Below are 19,038 nucleotides of genomic sequence, written 5' to 3'. Positions count from 1 at the left end.
TACACGAGCTTCATTTTAACCTTATTCAAACATGATGATGATGATGGACATAGAAAAACTGATGTTGACTTAGAAAAATGTTTGCAAAAACTTCATTTTATCGCAATTCGAAAATGATGTTTGTATAGTTTCATTAATTAATTTGCTCCTAATTTTATCATTCACAATTTCTAGAAAAAAAATTAAAATTAAGTTGGCAGTTACCGACAATTCTTTTTTCGCACTTTAGATTTGAGTTTTATTTTAGTCTGAGTTTCAGGGTGTTGGAATTTAACTTCAATATATTGCAACTTACTACTTGACAATTACTTGAGAACGTACATTATTGATCTAACATACTTTGACTATATTTATACTAATATACAAAAATAAATAATATCATACAAGATGTTATTTGATTCGTCTCGATGGATATTTTTAAAATATTAATTTTCATAATTTTTTTTCTAATAGATAATTAAAGATAAAAATATGTATTGGTATGTATGACAAAGTTAACTGTGTCACTTAACATGAGACGTAGGGAGTATAAAACAGGAGGCGGACCTGGACTAGGTTCGGTGTGGCAAGTGCCACACCAGTCCCCAAGCTCAATTATTATTTGTATTTTATTTTTAGCTAAAAGTTATATTATATAAATCAATCTTTGTAAATTAATCGCATGTGTATGATGTACTCTAGTGGTAAAGGCACATCCTATTTAGGTGGGGAACTTTGGTTTGATTCTTGTTTTGCCCATTTTAACTTTTTAACTATATTATTTTAACTAAAACTACAATAAAAAATACACAATGCAAGTGATTAACCAGAGTAGCTGACGTAAAATCCAATAGTAAGTACCACTATACCACTTAATATGGGACAAAGGGAGTATAAAACATGGGCGGGCGTGGATTAGGCTTGATGTGTGCCACACCAGACCCAATTATTATTTGTATTTTATTTTTAGCTAAATGTTATATTATATAAATCAATCTTTGTAGATTAATCGAATGTGTATGGTGTACTCTAGTGGTAAAGGCGTATCCTATTTAGGTGTGGAATACAAGTGTTGAAACAGAGTACCTAACGTAAAATCCAATAGTATTTACCACAATACCTACAATTTTTTTATGAATAATGTTGTGAGAAATAATATATATACACTAAAGAAATTGCCCTCTTAAAAGATTACTTCTGGCTTTGCAATTGATGTAGATCTGCAAAAAATTGTGCCTCACTGATTTTGTGAGGCGAGATCCGCCACTGGTATAAAAGAAGAAACAATATACGTATAATATATTACAACTTGATTTTCACTTTGACATAATTGAACCAACTAAAAAGATTCCATCAAGACTCAAAACGTGAAATGGAATTGTACTTCCCAGCGAGGCTTGTTATAACAAGAATTTCGTGTGTTGGTTGAAAAACACTACGCTCAAACAAGCACTTCACGTAGTCGATAGGTACAAAACACGATCCTAAGCATTTGGGGATGCTGATGATTTTCTTGGTACGATAAAGCTGGGATAATGGGATTGGGCAGGCAGAGCCAAAGAAAAATATGACAGAGAGGAGAAAAGCAAGCTGACAGTTTACTTTTGGTATTCATTGCATAGAAGAAGTGCATTTGCAACGATGACATTGTTCCTTTCATTCTTGGTCAGCTTTTTGTGTACACCAAGACTTTTGAGACAACCCCAATTGATAATATGTTTGCTCACTTCCGTCAAAAAATAAAGAGAAATGATATTTTGACAACCATTTTTTGACAACTTTTGGACAACTTTCTCTCTCATACTCACTTGATGTTGTTATCCTCTCTCTTCCTTTTTCTCTCTCCATTGTTTTTGACCAATAAGAAGTGAGAAAAACAAGGTTGTCAAAAAAGTTGTCATTAAATGGATGTCAAAATATCATTACTCAAAAATAAATATGTTTGCTCACTCATGTGAGTCATGTCGCCTTGACATTTATGACATTATAACATGTGACCGTCAACATATTTAGGTAGGGTAGTTGTTTCACTCAAGAATTCAGTTCACACACATAGTTACACTAACGAAGCTTCTTTAGGCAGAGTTAATTGAAGAGGCATAAAATAGAAATTACTTATTACTGATCCATCGAGTAACATTGATTGTTATCTTTTATAGGACCAGACATAACTAACTATTACAACTTAACTAACTCAATACCTTATTAACTAACGTTTTGTTAGTTAGTTGCACACATTCATGAGATGTTTCTCCATCTTCTTGGTATCATCTACTCTAAAATACATGGTGAGAAATGTGGTATTATGTTCCTACAGACCAGTCCGACAAATTTAAGCCTCATTGATTCTCTCGACTCATCCTAAGATTTCTTAGGTGATATGCAAAGTACTAAAGAGTGGTATAGTAGCTCAAACAATTAGGGTGTTCCTTCAAGTCATTTAGGAATTCCTCCATTTAGGAGTTGAAAATTACGAGTGGTTACCTCTTATTTTGATGAGTTTTAGTGTTGCAGAAGTATCTTCATTTAGTTCAACATCTTTTGGTTACTGCAAACGAGGATTCAAAGATTTCTTTTACTCCTTATCTGACGAAAAATCAGAGAGAAAAAATACATCAAACCATTGTAATCAATCTCTACAACACTCGCTCAGTGGCGGAGCCACATGAGGACTGGGGTATGCCATGGCCTACCCATTAATTCTATGAAAAGACTAAAATGCCCCTGAGGTTAATTTTAATATTACTATCATGCCATGCCACTCATGATATATCACTTGATTAGTTCCTTTGTTAATTAGATTTGCAAATAATCACATGATTGTTTCTTTTGTAAGAATTCTCCATAAAGAATTTTCAATTTTTTCTCTGAACAATGCGAAAAATCCTTAGTTTGTTCAAAGGTTTTGTATATATCAATGCTATAAATACCAATACTTGTTAAAATAGTGATTCAATGTTGCAATTGTTGTTATACACCTGCAGCTGCGCCACTACTATTCTTGACAATGCTGATTAATTTTAATTATATGATATATCATTCCAAAATGATGATTTGTTTTATAGAATTCAAAATAAACCTAATCTCATTTTCCGAGTCAATTATTGATGATTTCAAGTCACTCGGAAAGCGTAAAGTGCATCTTTAGGTATGTAATGATCGACTTTATATATTATTACGACTTAAGTTCAATATAATTTATATATTATATTTTAGTTTATTTTGATGGCGGGATGTCGGCCACCCCAAACTTTTTTGTCTGGCTCCGCCACTGCACTCGCTCCAAGGGTGAGTAGTATAGCTGATATTTAGATGTTATAATTTAACTTCTTTTTTTTTTTGGCAAAAAAAAGGTGTTCTTTTATTATTAATTTTTTCAAACAAAGTTTTGAAATAAAAATACTAAAAAACTTGGATGGAAGAAGGTAAGTTATCACTGAACTGAAAGTCTGAGTGCACATTCAAGTGTAACTAAAGTCAAAATAAAATACTACAAAAATAGATCTCAGCAATTTTGGAAAGAGGGGAAGGTAGGAACTAGGGAGGGGTCCACTGCACATTAGCACATTATCCATTTATAACTTTGGCAGAGTACTAGATCCGAGACAACGCCGCATGGAGCGTTTCTCTGCCGCGCCACAGCCAATTACCACCGACAGCATCAATTTCTTCAATTGAATATTAATCACACGTTTAATAGAACGCCACGTGGTATCCAATCTCAGTTAAGGGACGATGATTACCATATCAACAGTAAACCGCGTCGTCGTACACTTAATTATCCTATGCTATGCAACGTCACCCTCCCAGATTCACGCGTCTTAATCTTTTACTATCTTTTATTTTAGCATTTTCTTTATTATTTTTTGGTACAAACATTTTCTTTATTTTATTTACACCTTCGACCAAACAAACAAATGTGTACTTATGAGCTTAACTCAGTTGGTATGGACAATGTATAAAATATGCAAGGTCCGGGTTCGAACCCAACCACCACAAAAAAAAAACAAACAAATAGGGTCGAAAAATTGAAACGAGGATGGTAAAAACGAGTGCCCATAGTATACCTATTCCTTACTACAATTTTTTTTTTGTTTGAAAAATATCAACTATAGTATTTATGAAAAAATGGTTAATTTATTTTTATTTTAAGTAAAAAGTTAAACAATTAATATTAGATGTACGAAGCATATTTATTGTCAAAAAAAAAATGTACAAATGAATACTACATTTTACGGTAAATTGTTATTTTTTGGGTAGGATGACATTAAAAAACTTCTATATTTTGAATCCTTAAATAATGCATACATTTATTAATATTTGAGTTTTTTAGTTAAAAATCAAATACAATAAAAAATTTACTTTAAATTCGTTAATCCTTATCTTGACAGCTACTAGTACTGTTTAATATGATTTTGTTGCGAAATAATTATTTGATAAAAAAAAGTTATTTTTTGTGCTTATGTAAACTTTTTTTTTAATGCCCATGTTTTTGAGGAAAGATGTTTACACAATCTAGAATTTGAATAAAGGTAATTAAAGTCTGATAAATAATTATATTAGATTTAGTATCAAAACATATATTGAGTATCAAAATATTTCAAATCATGTATTAAAATATTTTAGATTGAGTACTAAAATATTTTACATTAAGTACAAATATATCAGATTGTGTACCAAAATATTTTAGATTGAACACCAAATTTTTTCAGCAAAACTTGAGGATTAAGAAAACACTTTTAGATAATATTTGATTGAACATTTTTAGGTAAAAATAATGATTTTTAAGAAAATTAATAACGAGTGCTCCCGTGATACTCTTTAAGGATTTTAAAATAAGAATTTTATAAAAAAAAAGTTAAATATTTCATTTTATAATATATTAATTATACATTTTGTCAAAAAAATAAATATTAATCATACAAATTTTCATAAAAAGTTTCCGTTTAAAAACTTTAAAAAGTGCCTAGGGTACCCTGGTTTGCATTTTTCTTTACTTAAGGAAAATGCTAATTATATACCCCTTGCAGGTACACCCTCAAAATACTAATTATTTATATTTTTTGCGAATGCTTACTTCGTTCACAAAATTATTTACCTTTCAAAGGTACATATTCTACTATATAAACATTACCAATGTGTGTGATTTATCATATCTGAGACTTCAACTTTTTGTTTAACCCACACAATACTAGTTATATGACATGTGGGACTTCATGTTTAGTGTTTTAATTCCAATTTTCACACTTGTTTCAATATAAACAAGTTTAGATGAGTTGAACTCCAACAACTTATCATATAAAATCTTCCTTATAGGCATCCACAAAGGAGTCCTTACCTTGATAGGAAGAGTTAAACTCACGCTCTCGCAAATGTATTAATCAACTACTCTTTACCCACAAAAAAAAAGTAAGGTAATTACAAAAACAGACAATTTATCCAACGCACTCGTCGTAGCTGATCACAACACCCATCACAAAACCACTATATAACCTTCTTCACCCTTCTCTCTCTCTTCATCTATCTTTCATACCACTCGTGTCTCGTGGTACCATCTCACACAAATCTTACAAACTCACTCTGCAAGAGAGACTGGGATCCAATCCAATTTTACAACATTTCTCTGTTAACTCGCGATAATGGAGTTGTTCTTCTACCTTGTCTTCGGTGGATTAGCCGCTGTTGTTGCTGTTCTCGAGCTTAGCAAAAACAACAAAGATCGTATCAACACTTCTTCTGTTTTCAATTCCTTCAAGAACAATTATCTTCTCATTTATTCTCTCATGATGGGTGTGTAGATCTCTCTTTTCTCTTTTAGATCTCTTCTTTTTCTTTCTCGATCTGCTTTTTCAAATCGATTCAATGTTTGTGTTAATCGTGATCGCCATCTTCTGTTTATTATTTCTTTCGTGAATCGTGATTGATAGAATTATTATTATTACTAAAAGAAAGAAAAAGCGATTTTTGTTTTTTTTTTGAAATTGAATTTGGTGTGAAAACGATGTAATTGAAATGGATCTTTGCGTGATTTTGAAATCTGAATGGACAATGATTCTTTCTTTTATGATTTTCTTAGCTTTGGTTGCTTGTGATAGTAGTGATGTGTTTTTTTGGATCCTTGAAGTTGTGATTTTTACTCTTTTTCTTTGCTTTTTGGTTTCAAGATTGTTTTGTACACTATACTTTGCTTATTTATGATTTACTTTATTTTTACTGTGATTACTTTTTTATTTTTTAAATTAAAGTGTCGTTTTCATTATTCAAATTTGAATAATGTTGGATGGGATCATACTTTTTTTTTTTTTTTTTATTTGAACAAGTTATTATCCTTTAAATATAGTTGATTTGATTCAATTTTACATTATTTGAAGTTTTATCTGATTTGAGTAACTATGTTGATCGTGAGTTATGCTTTCGATGACATTGTTGTTGGTGAATATATTGCGCAATGAAAGATCGTAATTGTTAGTAGAGATGTTAGTTTTAGTGATCTTAATAGGTTTCGTTTTTGTATGGCTATAGCTGGTGATTGGTTACAAGGTCCATATGTTTACTACCTATACAGTACGTATGGATATGGAAAAGGGGAGATCGGACAACTCTTCATTGCTGGATTTGGGTCTTCGATGTTATTCGGAACAATTGTGGGATCTCTTGCTGACAAACAGTGAGATAAATTTTTGATTTCTAGTTATTTTCTTGCCATACATATGTCGTAGCATTTTTCAGTATCTTAGACTTCTTAATATGAAATCAGGGGCCGGAAGAGAGCTTGTGTGACTTACTGTATAACCTACATTGCAAGCTGCATCACCAAGCATTCTCCTCAATACAGAGTCTTGATGTTGGGCCGTATCTTGGGTGGCATTGCCACTTCACTTCTATTTTCGGCATTTGAGTCGTGGCTAGTTGCTGAGCATTTCAAGGTGAGAAATAATTTTTGTTTTTAAAGTTGTCTGCTCTTTATTATCAAGTTTTATCTGGATATGATTACTTTATACACGCAGGAAGTGCTATAATTTGAAGGTGGTCAGTGACCTTTAAATATGTTAATCATATATGAAGGCCGTAAATGTCTTATATAATAGTAGTTATTATAAGTACCACGAGGAGAAAAGTAGGTTGTATATGCTCTAAATAATAATATTAGTGTGATTGTTTTGAACAAGAATTCAAATTTTGCTAATATTGTATGTAATACTTAATACGTGATTATATTACATGAACTCAATATGTTATTCTAAACAGAACTAGCTAGTTGATAGATCTTACAACTACAAATTTTGAAAATGGTTTTAGATGTGGATCATTATGTTTAGGTCCTGCGTGTTGCATAAATTTAGTAACTATTAACTAGGAAAATTGTATCTTTGTATTCTGTATGTAAATATCAACTATGTGGTGTAGTGGAGTCACTGAGGCATGGTTTTTGGTATAGACTTGTTTATTTTTGTGACTCAATATAAACAAACACACTAGTTGCTATCGGACAAATTCTGCATTGTTTAATTTAAATGCTGCAGTTCATTTAACGAAACAATTAAGGCAGAGGCAATACAGTTTGATGGCATCTGGAGTTTGATATCTTCATTGCTTGTTTTTGGTTTTCATATCCAATTTAGGGTCCATTAGTTGTTTCTTCTGCTTTATCTTCTTACTTGTCTACTTCTAGAAACTCATGTTTTCTGAATCAACGTGTTCCTGCAAACTAGGTTGATTCCAAAAGATGTTGATTTCTGGGGTTTATAAATTTATCATATCCCTCTAAACAAGATAAACATGCATTTTACAATATCCTCCAAGTGGCCAACAAAGTGATTTTTGCTCACCACAATACAATTTTTACCCTTAAAATCTGACAAAGGGTTTTGTTATATACCTTCGTCTTGATTCCTTCATTTTACATTTTGTACTTATGAATGTCAATTTTTTCCACATGAATCTATTAGAGGGGCTTTGATCAGCAATGGCTATCATTAACATTCTCGAAGGCTATATTTCTTGGAAATGGTCTTGTTGCCATATTTTCTGGGCTGTTTGGAAATGTCCTTGTTGATACATTGGCTCTTGGACCAGTGGCCCCCTTTGACGCTGCTGCAGGTTTTCTTACAATTGGTATGATCGTGATATTATCTACATGGACAGAAAACTATGGAGATGCTTCTGAAAACAAGAGCTTGCTTGCCCAATTTAGGGGTGCTGCGGTGGCCATTGCTTCTGGTATAGTTCTTACCTTAGATAGTTTTGTCATTGTTTATACAGTGGTTCATTACTATGAATTTGAACTTTGGAACTCTTAATGTGTGGCATTAATCTACCTAACGAGTGGGCTGGCCATTATTTTATTTTTTCCGGGAGTGATGTATGTTGAAATGAACATATTCATTTTGTCTGTCCTTATTCTGTTATCATTTTTTATTCACTCTGTCTTGTATTTTGTTCATTTCCTAGTACAGATGTTCATGAATTTATGATTCCATTCATTGCGTTTCAGATGAAAAAATAGCTTTGCTTGGTGCCATACAGTCTCTCTTTGAAGGTTCAATGTATACCTTTGTGTTCCTATGGACTCCTGCATTAAGCCCAAATGATGAAGAGATCCCCCATGGTTTTATTTTTGCAACATTCATGTTATCTTCAATGTTGGGAAGCTCGCTTGCATCTAAGTTGATGGCTCGTTCATCATTCCGTGTGGAGAGCTACATGCAGATTGTTTTTGCAGTTTCTTCTGCTTCTCTAATGCTTCCCATTCTTACCACTGTATGCTATTCTTCCAATATACTCTCCCTCCACCCATTGGTACTGTGATTTACATCTCACACTATTCTGCAATAATTTGACTTTGTTACTGTGGAACAGTTTTTTGCAGTTCCTACTAAAGCAACAGGTGGTGGTCTCTCATTCGCCGGGTGCATTCAGCTTTTGGGTTTCTGTACTTTTGAAAGTTGTGTTGGCATATTCTGGCCATCCATTATGAAGATGAGATCTCAATACATTCCTGAGGAAGCCAGGAGCACCATCATGAACTTTTTCCGCATTCCTCTGAACATTTTTGTGTGTGTTGTGCTGTACAATGTATGTTGCACAACCTACCGCTTAGATATAATGCTTGATCTTCAAAACATTACATTTCTGTTTATTTAGATTCCAGCTTGATCTTAAACAATCTAACCAACTTTTATATTGCACTAATTTGAACCTGGAATTATAAACCCTTTCTTAAATACGATGTCTGGGTGGACCAGTTATCTTGTTGAATTCTACACCTACAACCCCTTTCTTGCAAAAAGCAAAAGATATAGGCTCTCTTTATCTGCCTCTCTCTCTATCTCTAACTGTTTGTAGATCAATTGTTTATTTTTTTCTCTAACTGTTTAGATCAATTGTTTATTTTTTTATGTACAGGTTGATGCATTCCCTATCACTGTTATGTTTGGCATGTGCTCAATTTTCCTCTTCATGGCTAGTATCTTACAAAGGCGACTGCTCGTGATTGCGGATAAGCCAAGTAAGACCCTCACACTATGATCTGTTGCTTATGTTGAATTTGTACCGCAATGGGATCAAAACTTATTTATGCTACAATCCTGTCACTGTGTGACAAAGATACAGTTTTAAGTTATAACCGCGTCTTATCTGAGAAATTGCTCCTACACCTTTGGCTTTGTGTAGTGTATATGCCCTTATGTTATATATCCTGCCTCAAGCTATTTTTGGTAGATCTCTGATACTGCAGCAAGGCCAAACATGTTTCAAGCTAGATGATTGCCCACTTTGGTTAATTGGGCATGCTTGTTTTGCCTTTAAGTAAAAGTCCATGGGTTTTTTCTTTGCTGCTAAGGCTTGCCCTGCCTATATTATCTGGCATATCAACACATGGCAATACGAGTGACATGATCACCAGCTACACGAACCAAATACATTTTCTTTACAAACAATATTTCCCATTTTCATATAAAACAAAAAAGAAAGTTCTTGGTGCTGACATTTTGTTCTTTTGTTTGAAAACAGAAACAGAAGATTGGCAACTCAAGGAAAGGGACACCGAGTCAGAGCCATTGAACCTGTAATTGATTAAGTTTTGGGAAGGCACTGAACGCTGCTGCTTCAGCCTTACATAATGCAGTTTCTGTCTAAACTGTGTACTACGCAATTTGAGTGTGAAGGTAAATCTGGTGCCCACCAACCAAGTGAAGGAGTTCAAGCTAAAAGGATATGTGGGTCAATTTCTTTTTAGTGTTTCTGATTATCAATACTTTAGTACGTTAGATTTCTATTGCCTATTATTTTACTTGAGGAGAAATCTCCATTTTGGTAGTAGTTCTTACTTATGTCAATTCTTTTGGGGGGCGGGATCTAAGTTTGTCTCGTTGGGAATAGTATATGTACCCTTTAATTGTCTTAATTTTGTAATTTGTAATGAAACCACTCTACATTTAATTAATGCAGCACTAAATCTTCATTTATTTGCCCTCATCAAACTTGATATGAGTAGTGCGCTTTTGACGGTTTACGACTTCTAGCATTGTGCTCACGAATGTAAAGATCCTCTCAATCCGTTTAGAGTGGTTGTTGGTAGTATTTATAATGAAAAGTGGCCATTCCCCCACAACAACACAAACAAACAACGGTTTGGATATACTTCATATTCTAAAATACAAATTATTTTTTTAATGACTTGTATTTTATTCTGCTTATAACAACTGTCAATCAATCTCATAAAAAATGGCATTCAAGCAAATAATCTTGGAATTTTTTCCCTTTTGGACCCTATTCTCACAAAAATATTACAAAAACTAATCACTTCCTCTAAAAAAAACAGAACCTAATCAATCTTATACATTTGATATTAAGTGAATAGGTAAACTAATGTTCAAAATTGTGCACATTGACCAAAATTATATCCATGTTAAATTTTGTTATTAGAATGTGTCTATTGTTTATTCGATTAAGCTGGCAAAAAATGAATGTGTCTATTTCCACGTAGACCCTACATTAATTTAACATTAACTGGTGCCATTTCATACAAACTCTAGAGCTGTGACATTGGAATAATTTTAAATATGGTAAATACTTTTTGCCTCTTAGTAATATTTTAGCCTACAATGATGTGGGATTGATGTAAGATCTATGTATAAGATTACATGTTCATTTAGTGTGCCACATCATAGTCTCTAAGAGTAGAATTCAACAAACATACCATATGGATTGACGCTATACAATTTCAAGAATGTATTTGTCAATTCACAAAAAATTAGAGACTATGATTCTAATTTATAGATCTTACATCAATCCCACATCAATGTATTTGTTCATATGGATAGACCTATTATAATGATTCTAATTTATTCACTTAATTCAATGTTAAGCTACCAATTTTGATGATACGTCAAGTAAAGGGTCTCCTAGGGTCCTAATTGAGAGAAGGATATTTTAATATAGCATGGCGTGAGACGATCTTTAACTTTGCTTGTTACACTGTCAAATAAAGGATTTTATGCTCAAGAGACAGACTTCAAATCCCTTCAAAGACAATTGTGAAATGATCGTTAATGTCAATCAATAATATCTTTTTTTCCCAACCTTTTTTTTAATAAAAAAACCTGTAAGATTTATATAAGATTTTAGATTACACCTAGTGAAAGGAAATGATGACACTAACAATCTAACATAAGTACGCAACTCTTGTATATTGATAATGAAGTGTCCACCCTAGTGATTAGATTACACGGCATAATTGGTCTACAAGTATAACTTTATGACAGCATAAACACTACTTATGTGATCCTTGTCTGAAATACAACTTAAAGTTCTGCAAAATAACTGAATATATAATTTAATTATCAAGGACTAATACCACAGTTTTTTATACATACATATGACCAATATTGTAGTAAGATATAACTGAACACTGAATGTTTGTGTAAAACATTTTTACGCTATCAAATTATCTTTACATATTTATTAAACAAGCATATACATAAATAATGCTTACATACAAAATAGTTCCATTGTGAACTTTCACTATTGGGTTGAATGGTAGAGATGGTTATATCACACGGCTGCGTTTGGCATCAACAGAAGCAGCTTCCAAATCCCCAATGAAAAAAAGAATTTTGTCCAAGATTCCTCGACATGATCTCTCTTCAGCTACAGAACTTTCTCCAGTGAAGTCTGTTTCTGAACTAGAAGTATGACCAGATACTTGTCGCCGATTTTTTCTTGAACCTAGATATCGTTGTACCTCACCTTGGTGAACAAGATAGTAGTCACTTCCTTCTCTAACAATCTTCAAACCCCTATTTTGTGAAGAATTAAAAAAGTCATTCCCTTTGTGTCAGAGTTCAATAAGACTTTCTATTGTAAGACTGCAGACTTTATTTTACTAATGTCTGTCAGCAAAGTTTTGAGACAATAATTTGTTATGTTGAATATGGTTCATGCTAGATCTAAAGCAAATCCAAGTAAGAGGAAGCCAACACCAATGTTATAAGTGTGCAGAAATTAGCAATTATGTTGTTTTAGAAGAAAAAAAAATATGGGAAGCCAAAATTATTATTAATTAATAATTTTCACGCCATCTCAAGGGACAAGAATAATTGCAAGCGTGTGATTAGGCAAGATAAAGTAAAATCTCCTTCAATAATCATGGCATTTAAGATGAAATATGAATATATATGTGTGCTTGTGCATGCCGTACTACTCTCAGCAGAGTAAACTAAAGAACTTACAATCCAACTCGATCGCATCGATCTTGCGCCTCATACACTTCTTTCCATGATTTTGAACCAAGAGGAGCATAAAAAGCAGCATGATCTCCTCCCCATCTCTCCTTAAAAAGGTTTGACCATAGAGCATTGTCCGAGGCCATGAGCTTCCACTTCCTACAGACTGTAAAACAATTTGTCAAATTCAAGGCTTATCCAAAATAATGTAATAAACTCAGAATAATCTAAACAGAAGATTAAATCAAAACTTGTCAAATATCTTTTTAGAGGGCGATATTTATTCACCGTTAACACTCAGTTGCCAAATACCAAATCGTCGGTTTTAACCTATGTGTAACATTAAAAGGAAGATATAAAAAAATTAACAAATTGTTTTGGCAAATCAGCAAGACATATGCGGACAAGATTATAAAACTACGAGCTTCATCAACATGTTTTCGTTCTCGACCTAATCCAATATTATGATTGATTCAATTGACTGTAATGATATAAAAAGGTGAACAACATAATTCATATATCCAATGTATCATAAAATCACAGTGATCTGTTAATCACCGATCAAAACAATAAAGATTGAATTTTAGGAAGAAAACAGAAGAAATATGAATCAAGTCCATGTGGCAAATTTTGGTCAAATTCCAGATCATAATGGAAGCTGAGGTTCTGTGTTTCTTTGAAAAGCATGGTGAAAGTTAGAGTCTGGCCCAAGAAACATAGCGGTGTGTTTTATTGCTTCAAATTAAACTAGGTTCACAGAACACAGTTATTGGAATTGTATAACAAAATTTGTTGGATATCATATAGGATTAATATTATGTGACAGAGGTAACAATTTTTAACCATTTCTTCGCAGAAAACAAAAACTATATATATATATATAGTAACAAACAATTGTGTTCCTGTTTTCAATTCCACCAACACTGTTTTATGATAAAGAAAAGTGTATCAATTTAGACATTAAAATTAAAGACAGAAATAATTTGAGAAAGACAGACAGAAGAAATCAATGAACATATTTTAGACAGAACAAATCACATGATCAATTTCCATACAGATTCAGATCTAATAACAATATTTCAACCGATGGAACATGCAACTGATTTGAAATTCATAAGTCAACGGAATTGTAATTGAATTTTAATACAAAATGATAATTTTTGAAACACAAGAATATAAAAATGAAGATGGCATGATCATGATCATGATCATCATGACTGACCTTGTTGAGAAACAGCAAGATGGGTGTGGTCTAAGAAACAGAATATCTTCATACAGATTTCCAAAGGTAAGGTTTCCATTTTGGGGATTAGATTATAGAATTCAGTTCATTCGTGCAACAAAAACAGTAACTGGTTTTGTTTCAAGAAAGAGAAAAAAAGGTAGCAACAGTTTCCTTGGATTCTGTTTTTGTGGTCCTGTTTCTAATCTAACACTCTATCTATCTGTCTTTCGGTTGATTCAACCAACAACTGCTTCCTCCTTCTAACAATTCCGGATACTATTGGCAATCTCCATTTCCATTCGTAATAAGTTGACACGTGGCTAAAAATTTCAATGGCTCACTTCTCACACTTAATTTTTTACTTTTCCTATTCACACAAATTTATGTGTACTAGTATAGTGACCCGTGCCAAGCACGGGAAAATAAAAAACTTTTTTAATCAAATTTATAGTTTTTATATTATGTTATCTTAAAGTTATAAGTGTGGTTATAATTTAAATTTGACATGGAAAAAAATATCATCTTAATTTTGTATATGTTTTGAAATATTTAAACATTGCACATAACGATTAAAGTATTTAGATTTATATTTATACTAATTATTTGTAGTATAAGATGTACTCATTGTTAAACTTAGCATATGTAATATTTTTGCAAAAATACGCTGACGTACTGTATGTTATTATTTGTTGACATAACGTATTTTATTAATCATAAAACCTAAAAAATTTGTATTTTTTTTTATATAATAGTCAGTGTCAGATGTATACACCTAGTCTGTGAATGCAAACATTAAATTTTTTACGGGTGTGTATAAATATAGTTTGGGATACAGAAACGCCGATTGTTATTTGTTTTTATTTTTTACAAAACCAATGGTCTAATGTAAATATTGTATTTTAGGGTAACACCGATGAAAAAAAAAAAGTTCCGCGCATTGTTATACCTGAAAAGTTCATCTATTAAAAGTCAATGACAGGAGGATCTACTTATATAGAAATTGCATGTCATGTAATGACCAGTACGCCTAGGGATGGCAATGGGTACCCCATGGGTAGGGTACTATAGTACCCATCTCCATACCCGCGTTTGTAAAAATGTCCGTACCCGAACTCGTACCCATGTGAGAAACAACTTTAATACCCTTCCCCATACCCTTTGGGCATCTAAGTGGCCATTACCCGCACTTTAACTATGAAAAGACAATAAAAAACATCACAATTGAAATAAAACTACGATCCAAAAAATTTCAAATAAGTTAAGCAGTTTTTAGTCTTAGGTTTAGGCTTAAATACCTAAATAAATTAATTAATAGTACACTAAAAGTAAATAAATTATTTATCATATTATATAAATTCGTATATGTGGGTTGCGGGGGCTGGGTAGTATAACACCCTTACCCGTGTCCGTACCCATTTAAATCTGTGGATATTACCCGGACCCGTGCCCAGGCCCATGAAAGCGGGGTTTTATCCTACCCGTTGTCGGTATTTTTTGCGGGTACCCACCGGGCCTGGGTCCAATTGTCATCCCTACGCTTTACAAAGAAATTAAAAAAAATGACTTCCAAACAATACACAACTTTAGTTTTCTAAATTATAGCAACAATTCTAAAACATAACCAATGATCATACTTTTTGAAAAACTTCACGATACACAACATTTGTGGTCTCCTTGCAAACATTATTATTTTCATCCAATATAAGCAGCTTAAAACCTTTTCTAGAAGTAACTCGAGAGACAGCGACATAGAGTTGTCCATGCGTGAACACGGCTTTAGGAAGATAAACTCCCAATCGAGATAAAAATTGACCCTGACTTTTATTTATTGTCATTGCAAAACAAAGCGTCAATGGAAATTGCTTGCGCCTGAATTTGAAGCGTAGTCCTGGATCACTCAGAATAAGATTCATCATGGGAATGAACACCCTAGTACCTGCCCTTTTTCCTGTAATTACGGTAGCAACTATCGTGCTCTTCCCTAGATTTGTAACTGTCAGCCTCGTACCATAACACAGTCCATTGTCCTGATCGATGTTTCTCATCAGCATAACTGGACATCCTACCCTTAGTTTCAACCGGTGATTTGGAATTCCAGAGCTCTTAATACGTTAAGAAATTTCGTTGTGAACCACTCGCTCTAGACATCAGAATTTTCGCCTGATCGACAAACAGAATCAGAGCTTAAATACTCTTTCTCTTCACCTAGAATTAGTGACATAATATATTCGTTAACATGGGAAATTAGCATAGTGTTTTCCCTGTGCTAAGTTTTTCCCCCTAGTATGATACCCGTGCTAAGCATGGGAAATTAGCGTAGCGATAAAATTTTAATAACATAAATATTATTTTAAATAAATTTGAAAAGTAAATGGCACAAAAAAATATCTCTCGAGCAAAATTAGTGTACATTTAAGTTATTTGTCATATAAGTCAGCATAAATTTAAAGTGAAGTTTGTATAAATTATAAAGTTAATTGTAATATTGTCTATTTTTTGTAAAAGGAAGTATTATATAATTGTATTAACGTATGTCATTGAAAGTTGCCTCATTTAGTAAGTAGTTGAATCACTTGCAAGGTCGTGGGTTCAACTCATGTTGTTAATCCGAGAACCTCTTTTATGAGTGATTGTAAGTAACTTTGTAAGCGCTGATCCTTGAGGTGTGTCTTGACCCATAAGAGCCTCAAGAGCTCAACTCACAAAAACTAATATGTAACAAAAAAAATATGCAAAATCTATGAGGTTAAAAAATGTCTATCTTTCTTTCACCATTTTCATTTGCATTGTTGTCACCGCCTTTAATTGAAAGTATCCATTTTCCAAACTTTACAATTTCTTCGTGCTCTGCTAATACAATATATACCCCCAAACTCATATTCACAATAAGTCTCGACATAATGCAGTTTTCATATAGAATGGGTGAATTAATTGAAGAAACAACAATATCATGTCATGATCTTTTCCTGATTACAGGCAATGTCTGTCCGAAATTGCCACCTAAAACTATTATGATTCCACCAAACTGCTGATACTTATTGTGATGATCTATTTTTTACATGATGTTATGTACTCCATGGCCAACTACTCAAAAATAACAGCGGTGCATCATTGATGCATCATCCCAATTAATAAGTTTAATTGACAAAGTAGTTTTTCCCTAGGACTATCCTTTTTCATGGTTAACATTGATGACTTCTTAATCTCAATCATGATTGTAAATAATGAGTGTCGAGCTCTTTCACCCAGTAATGATAGAGCTACAATATCGTCGGAAGCAACGTTCAAAAAATTATCCCTTTAGATCTAACAGCTGCATGCATTTCCATATAAATGTTTTCCTAATATACCACCATAACTATATATGAAAAATAAATCACTGCTTCCAGAAAGAACAGACTTCGTGATCTTATCATATACACATCTAAGTTCGTAATTCAACATAAATTGTAGATCCTCATGTGTCTTTGCCGATTCAACTTTGTCATACTTAGCTCATCAACAATAAGCTTCTTCATGAAGGTTGGCATATCATTAGTGTTTCGTCATGACATATATTTAAATTTTTTAAGCAACATTTTGTTTAGTAGATGGAGCTTTTCAATATCGATTAAACATAAATTTTTCAAATAATTGTGACGGATCGAAGATCTACAAATTATAAATAAAATTTGAAAAATTAATTTTAAAAATGTATATACAAAAATGAATGATAAAAAAGTGTAAAAATACATATGAATAGAAATAACCATTAATTTGCAACTGCTTCCTCCTTTCATACATAATCTCGTATAACAATAGTTGTCATGTGGCATCCCATACAACATTAGTGTTGCTTCCTCTATTCATATGGAATATCATCTAACAATAGTTGCCACGTTGCATCCCATGCAACACTAATGTGTGTCATTATGCTCAAAGTTAACAGAGTCAAAAATAACGTACACAATTGTTGATCCAAACCCAAAACACTTGATTCTGTAATTCAATATATAAACACTTTACCATCTTCAAGTAATCTCAAAGCATAATATGTTTCTGGGAAGGTGTCATGTGTAGGACCATCAACTATTTTTATGCATTTGTATTTCATGCAACCTTTTTGAATGATTAATTGTATCCTCATGTAGTATAGTTCACTTACACATGTGAGCGTATAACCAAGTCTTGCAATACAATATTTTTACATGGATGTCATTGTTTATTGTCCTTAATATCTGTAAATCTCGTTGGAAATTCAACATATATTAGGTCTCGACCCTATTCATATTGACAATTTCCACGAAACCAAATAGGAAACCTAATGGATGCTTGTTCATTATACCCCATAATTAACTTAATGTCGCGATTATCTCCAAATGAAAAACACTGTTCATTATGCAAATTTGTCGACTTAAGGACAATATTCCATTTTTGGTGCATATCAAAAGAAAATATTCTTCAAATAGCCTCGTAGAGTGAAATATATCAACTATCATAGCACTGATTTATTTCATCCACTAGCTTAAATTTGTCATGATTTTCACCATCAACTTGCATCTTTATTGTTGCCTTATCAGGACCTTAGTTCACATAATTAAAAAGGTACTTAATGGAGTTAGACTTGTTACGATATTCCATGTTAAGATGGCATTCTTACATAATCATAATTAAAAAGGTACTTGTTCCGACTATCTAACTTGACAATCAGTTTCTTAATATTATCCCAAAATCGTGATACTTATATTTAGGTTAACCATCTTCATCTATCGTGGCAGTTTCTTGAAATCTCTTAGGATAATATTTTGAAAATCTGCCATCTTTCATGCGAGGAGATTTATGTCTAGCATAACCACATGACCCATGCATCATATACAAAGAAACAACATCAGTCAATCTTGGATAAAGTGTACCATCAGACAACTCATCCAATTTGCAAAGAAGAGTCTTATGTATCGTATTGTAAAACTCAACAGATACGTGGTCAATCCTATCAACATCTGCATAAAAAAATCAAATATTATATATTCAACCTATAATAGAAGTCAACCTCATAGAGTTGGATAAAAAATTACAATAGTTGATTATATGTTACTTCAAGTCATTACCATTCCGTTGGAACGAACCATC

General features: G+C 32.6%; 2 protein-coding genes across 2 annotated transcripts; one reads left to right on the top strand and one right to left on the bottom strand.

The window, feature by feature from the left end:
* Positions 1 to 5,497: 5,497 nt before the first annotated feature.
* LOC146941398 (uncharacterized) lies at positions 5,498 to 10,445 on the top strand. The gene is made up of 8 exons (XM_085755159.1): positions 5,498 to 5,769; positions 6,502 to 6,646; positions 6,737 to 6,905; positions 7,929 to 8,199; positions 8,474 to 8,739; positions 8,839 to 9,054; positions 9,385 to 9,487; positions 9,991 to 10,445. The coding sequence occupies exons 1-8, from the start codon at positions 5,619 to 5,621 to the stop codon at positions 10,047 to 10,049; spliced, it is 1,380 nt and encodes a 459-aa protein (XP_085611285.1). The 5' UTR covers positions 5,498 to 5,618; the 3' UTR covers positions 10,050 to 10,445.
* Positions 10,446 to 11,789: 1,344 nt separating this feature from the next.
* LOC146941397 (uncharacterized) lies at positions 11,790 to 14,210 on the bottom strand. Its single transcript, XM_085755158.1, has 3 exons — positions 13,927 to 14,210; positions 12,711 to 12,870; positions 11,790 to 12,278 (listed from the first exon to the last, which is right to left on the bottom strand). The coding sequence occupies exons 1-3, from the start codon at positions 14,003 to 14,005 to the stop codon at positions 12,029 to 12,031; spliced, it is 489 nt and encodes a 162-aa protein (XP_085611284.1). The 5' UTR covers positions 14,006 to 14,210; the 3' UTR covers positions 11,790 to 12,028.
* Positions 14,211 to 19,038: the final 4,828 nt, after the last annotated feature.

The sequence above is a fragment of the Medicago sativa genome, chromosome 3, assembly GCF_051527215.1.
Source record: "Medicago sativa cultivar Bolivia chromosome 3, Bolivia_mono, whole genome shotgun sequence".
Taxonomy (NCBI): domain Eukaryota; kingdom Viridiplantae; phylum Streptophyta; class Magnoliopsida; order Fabales; family Fabaceae; genus Medicago; species Medicago sativa.
The sequence above is the reverse complement of the archived record's forward strand: the minus strand, read 5'-3'. Positions and strand labels throughout refer to the sequence as shown.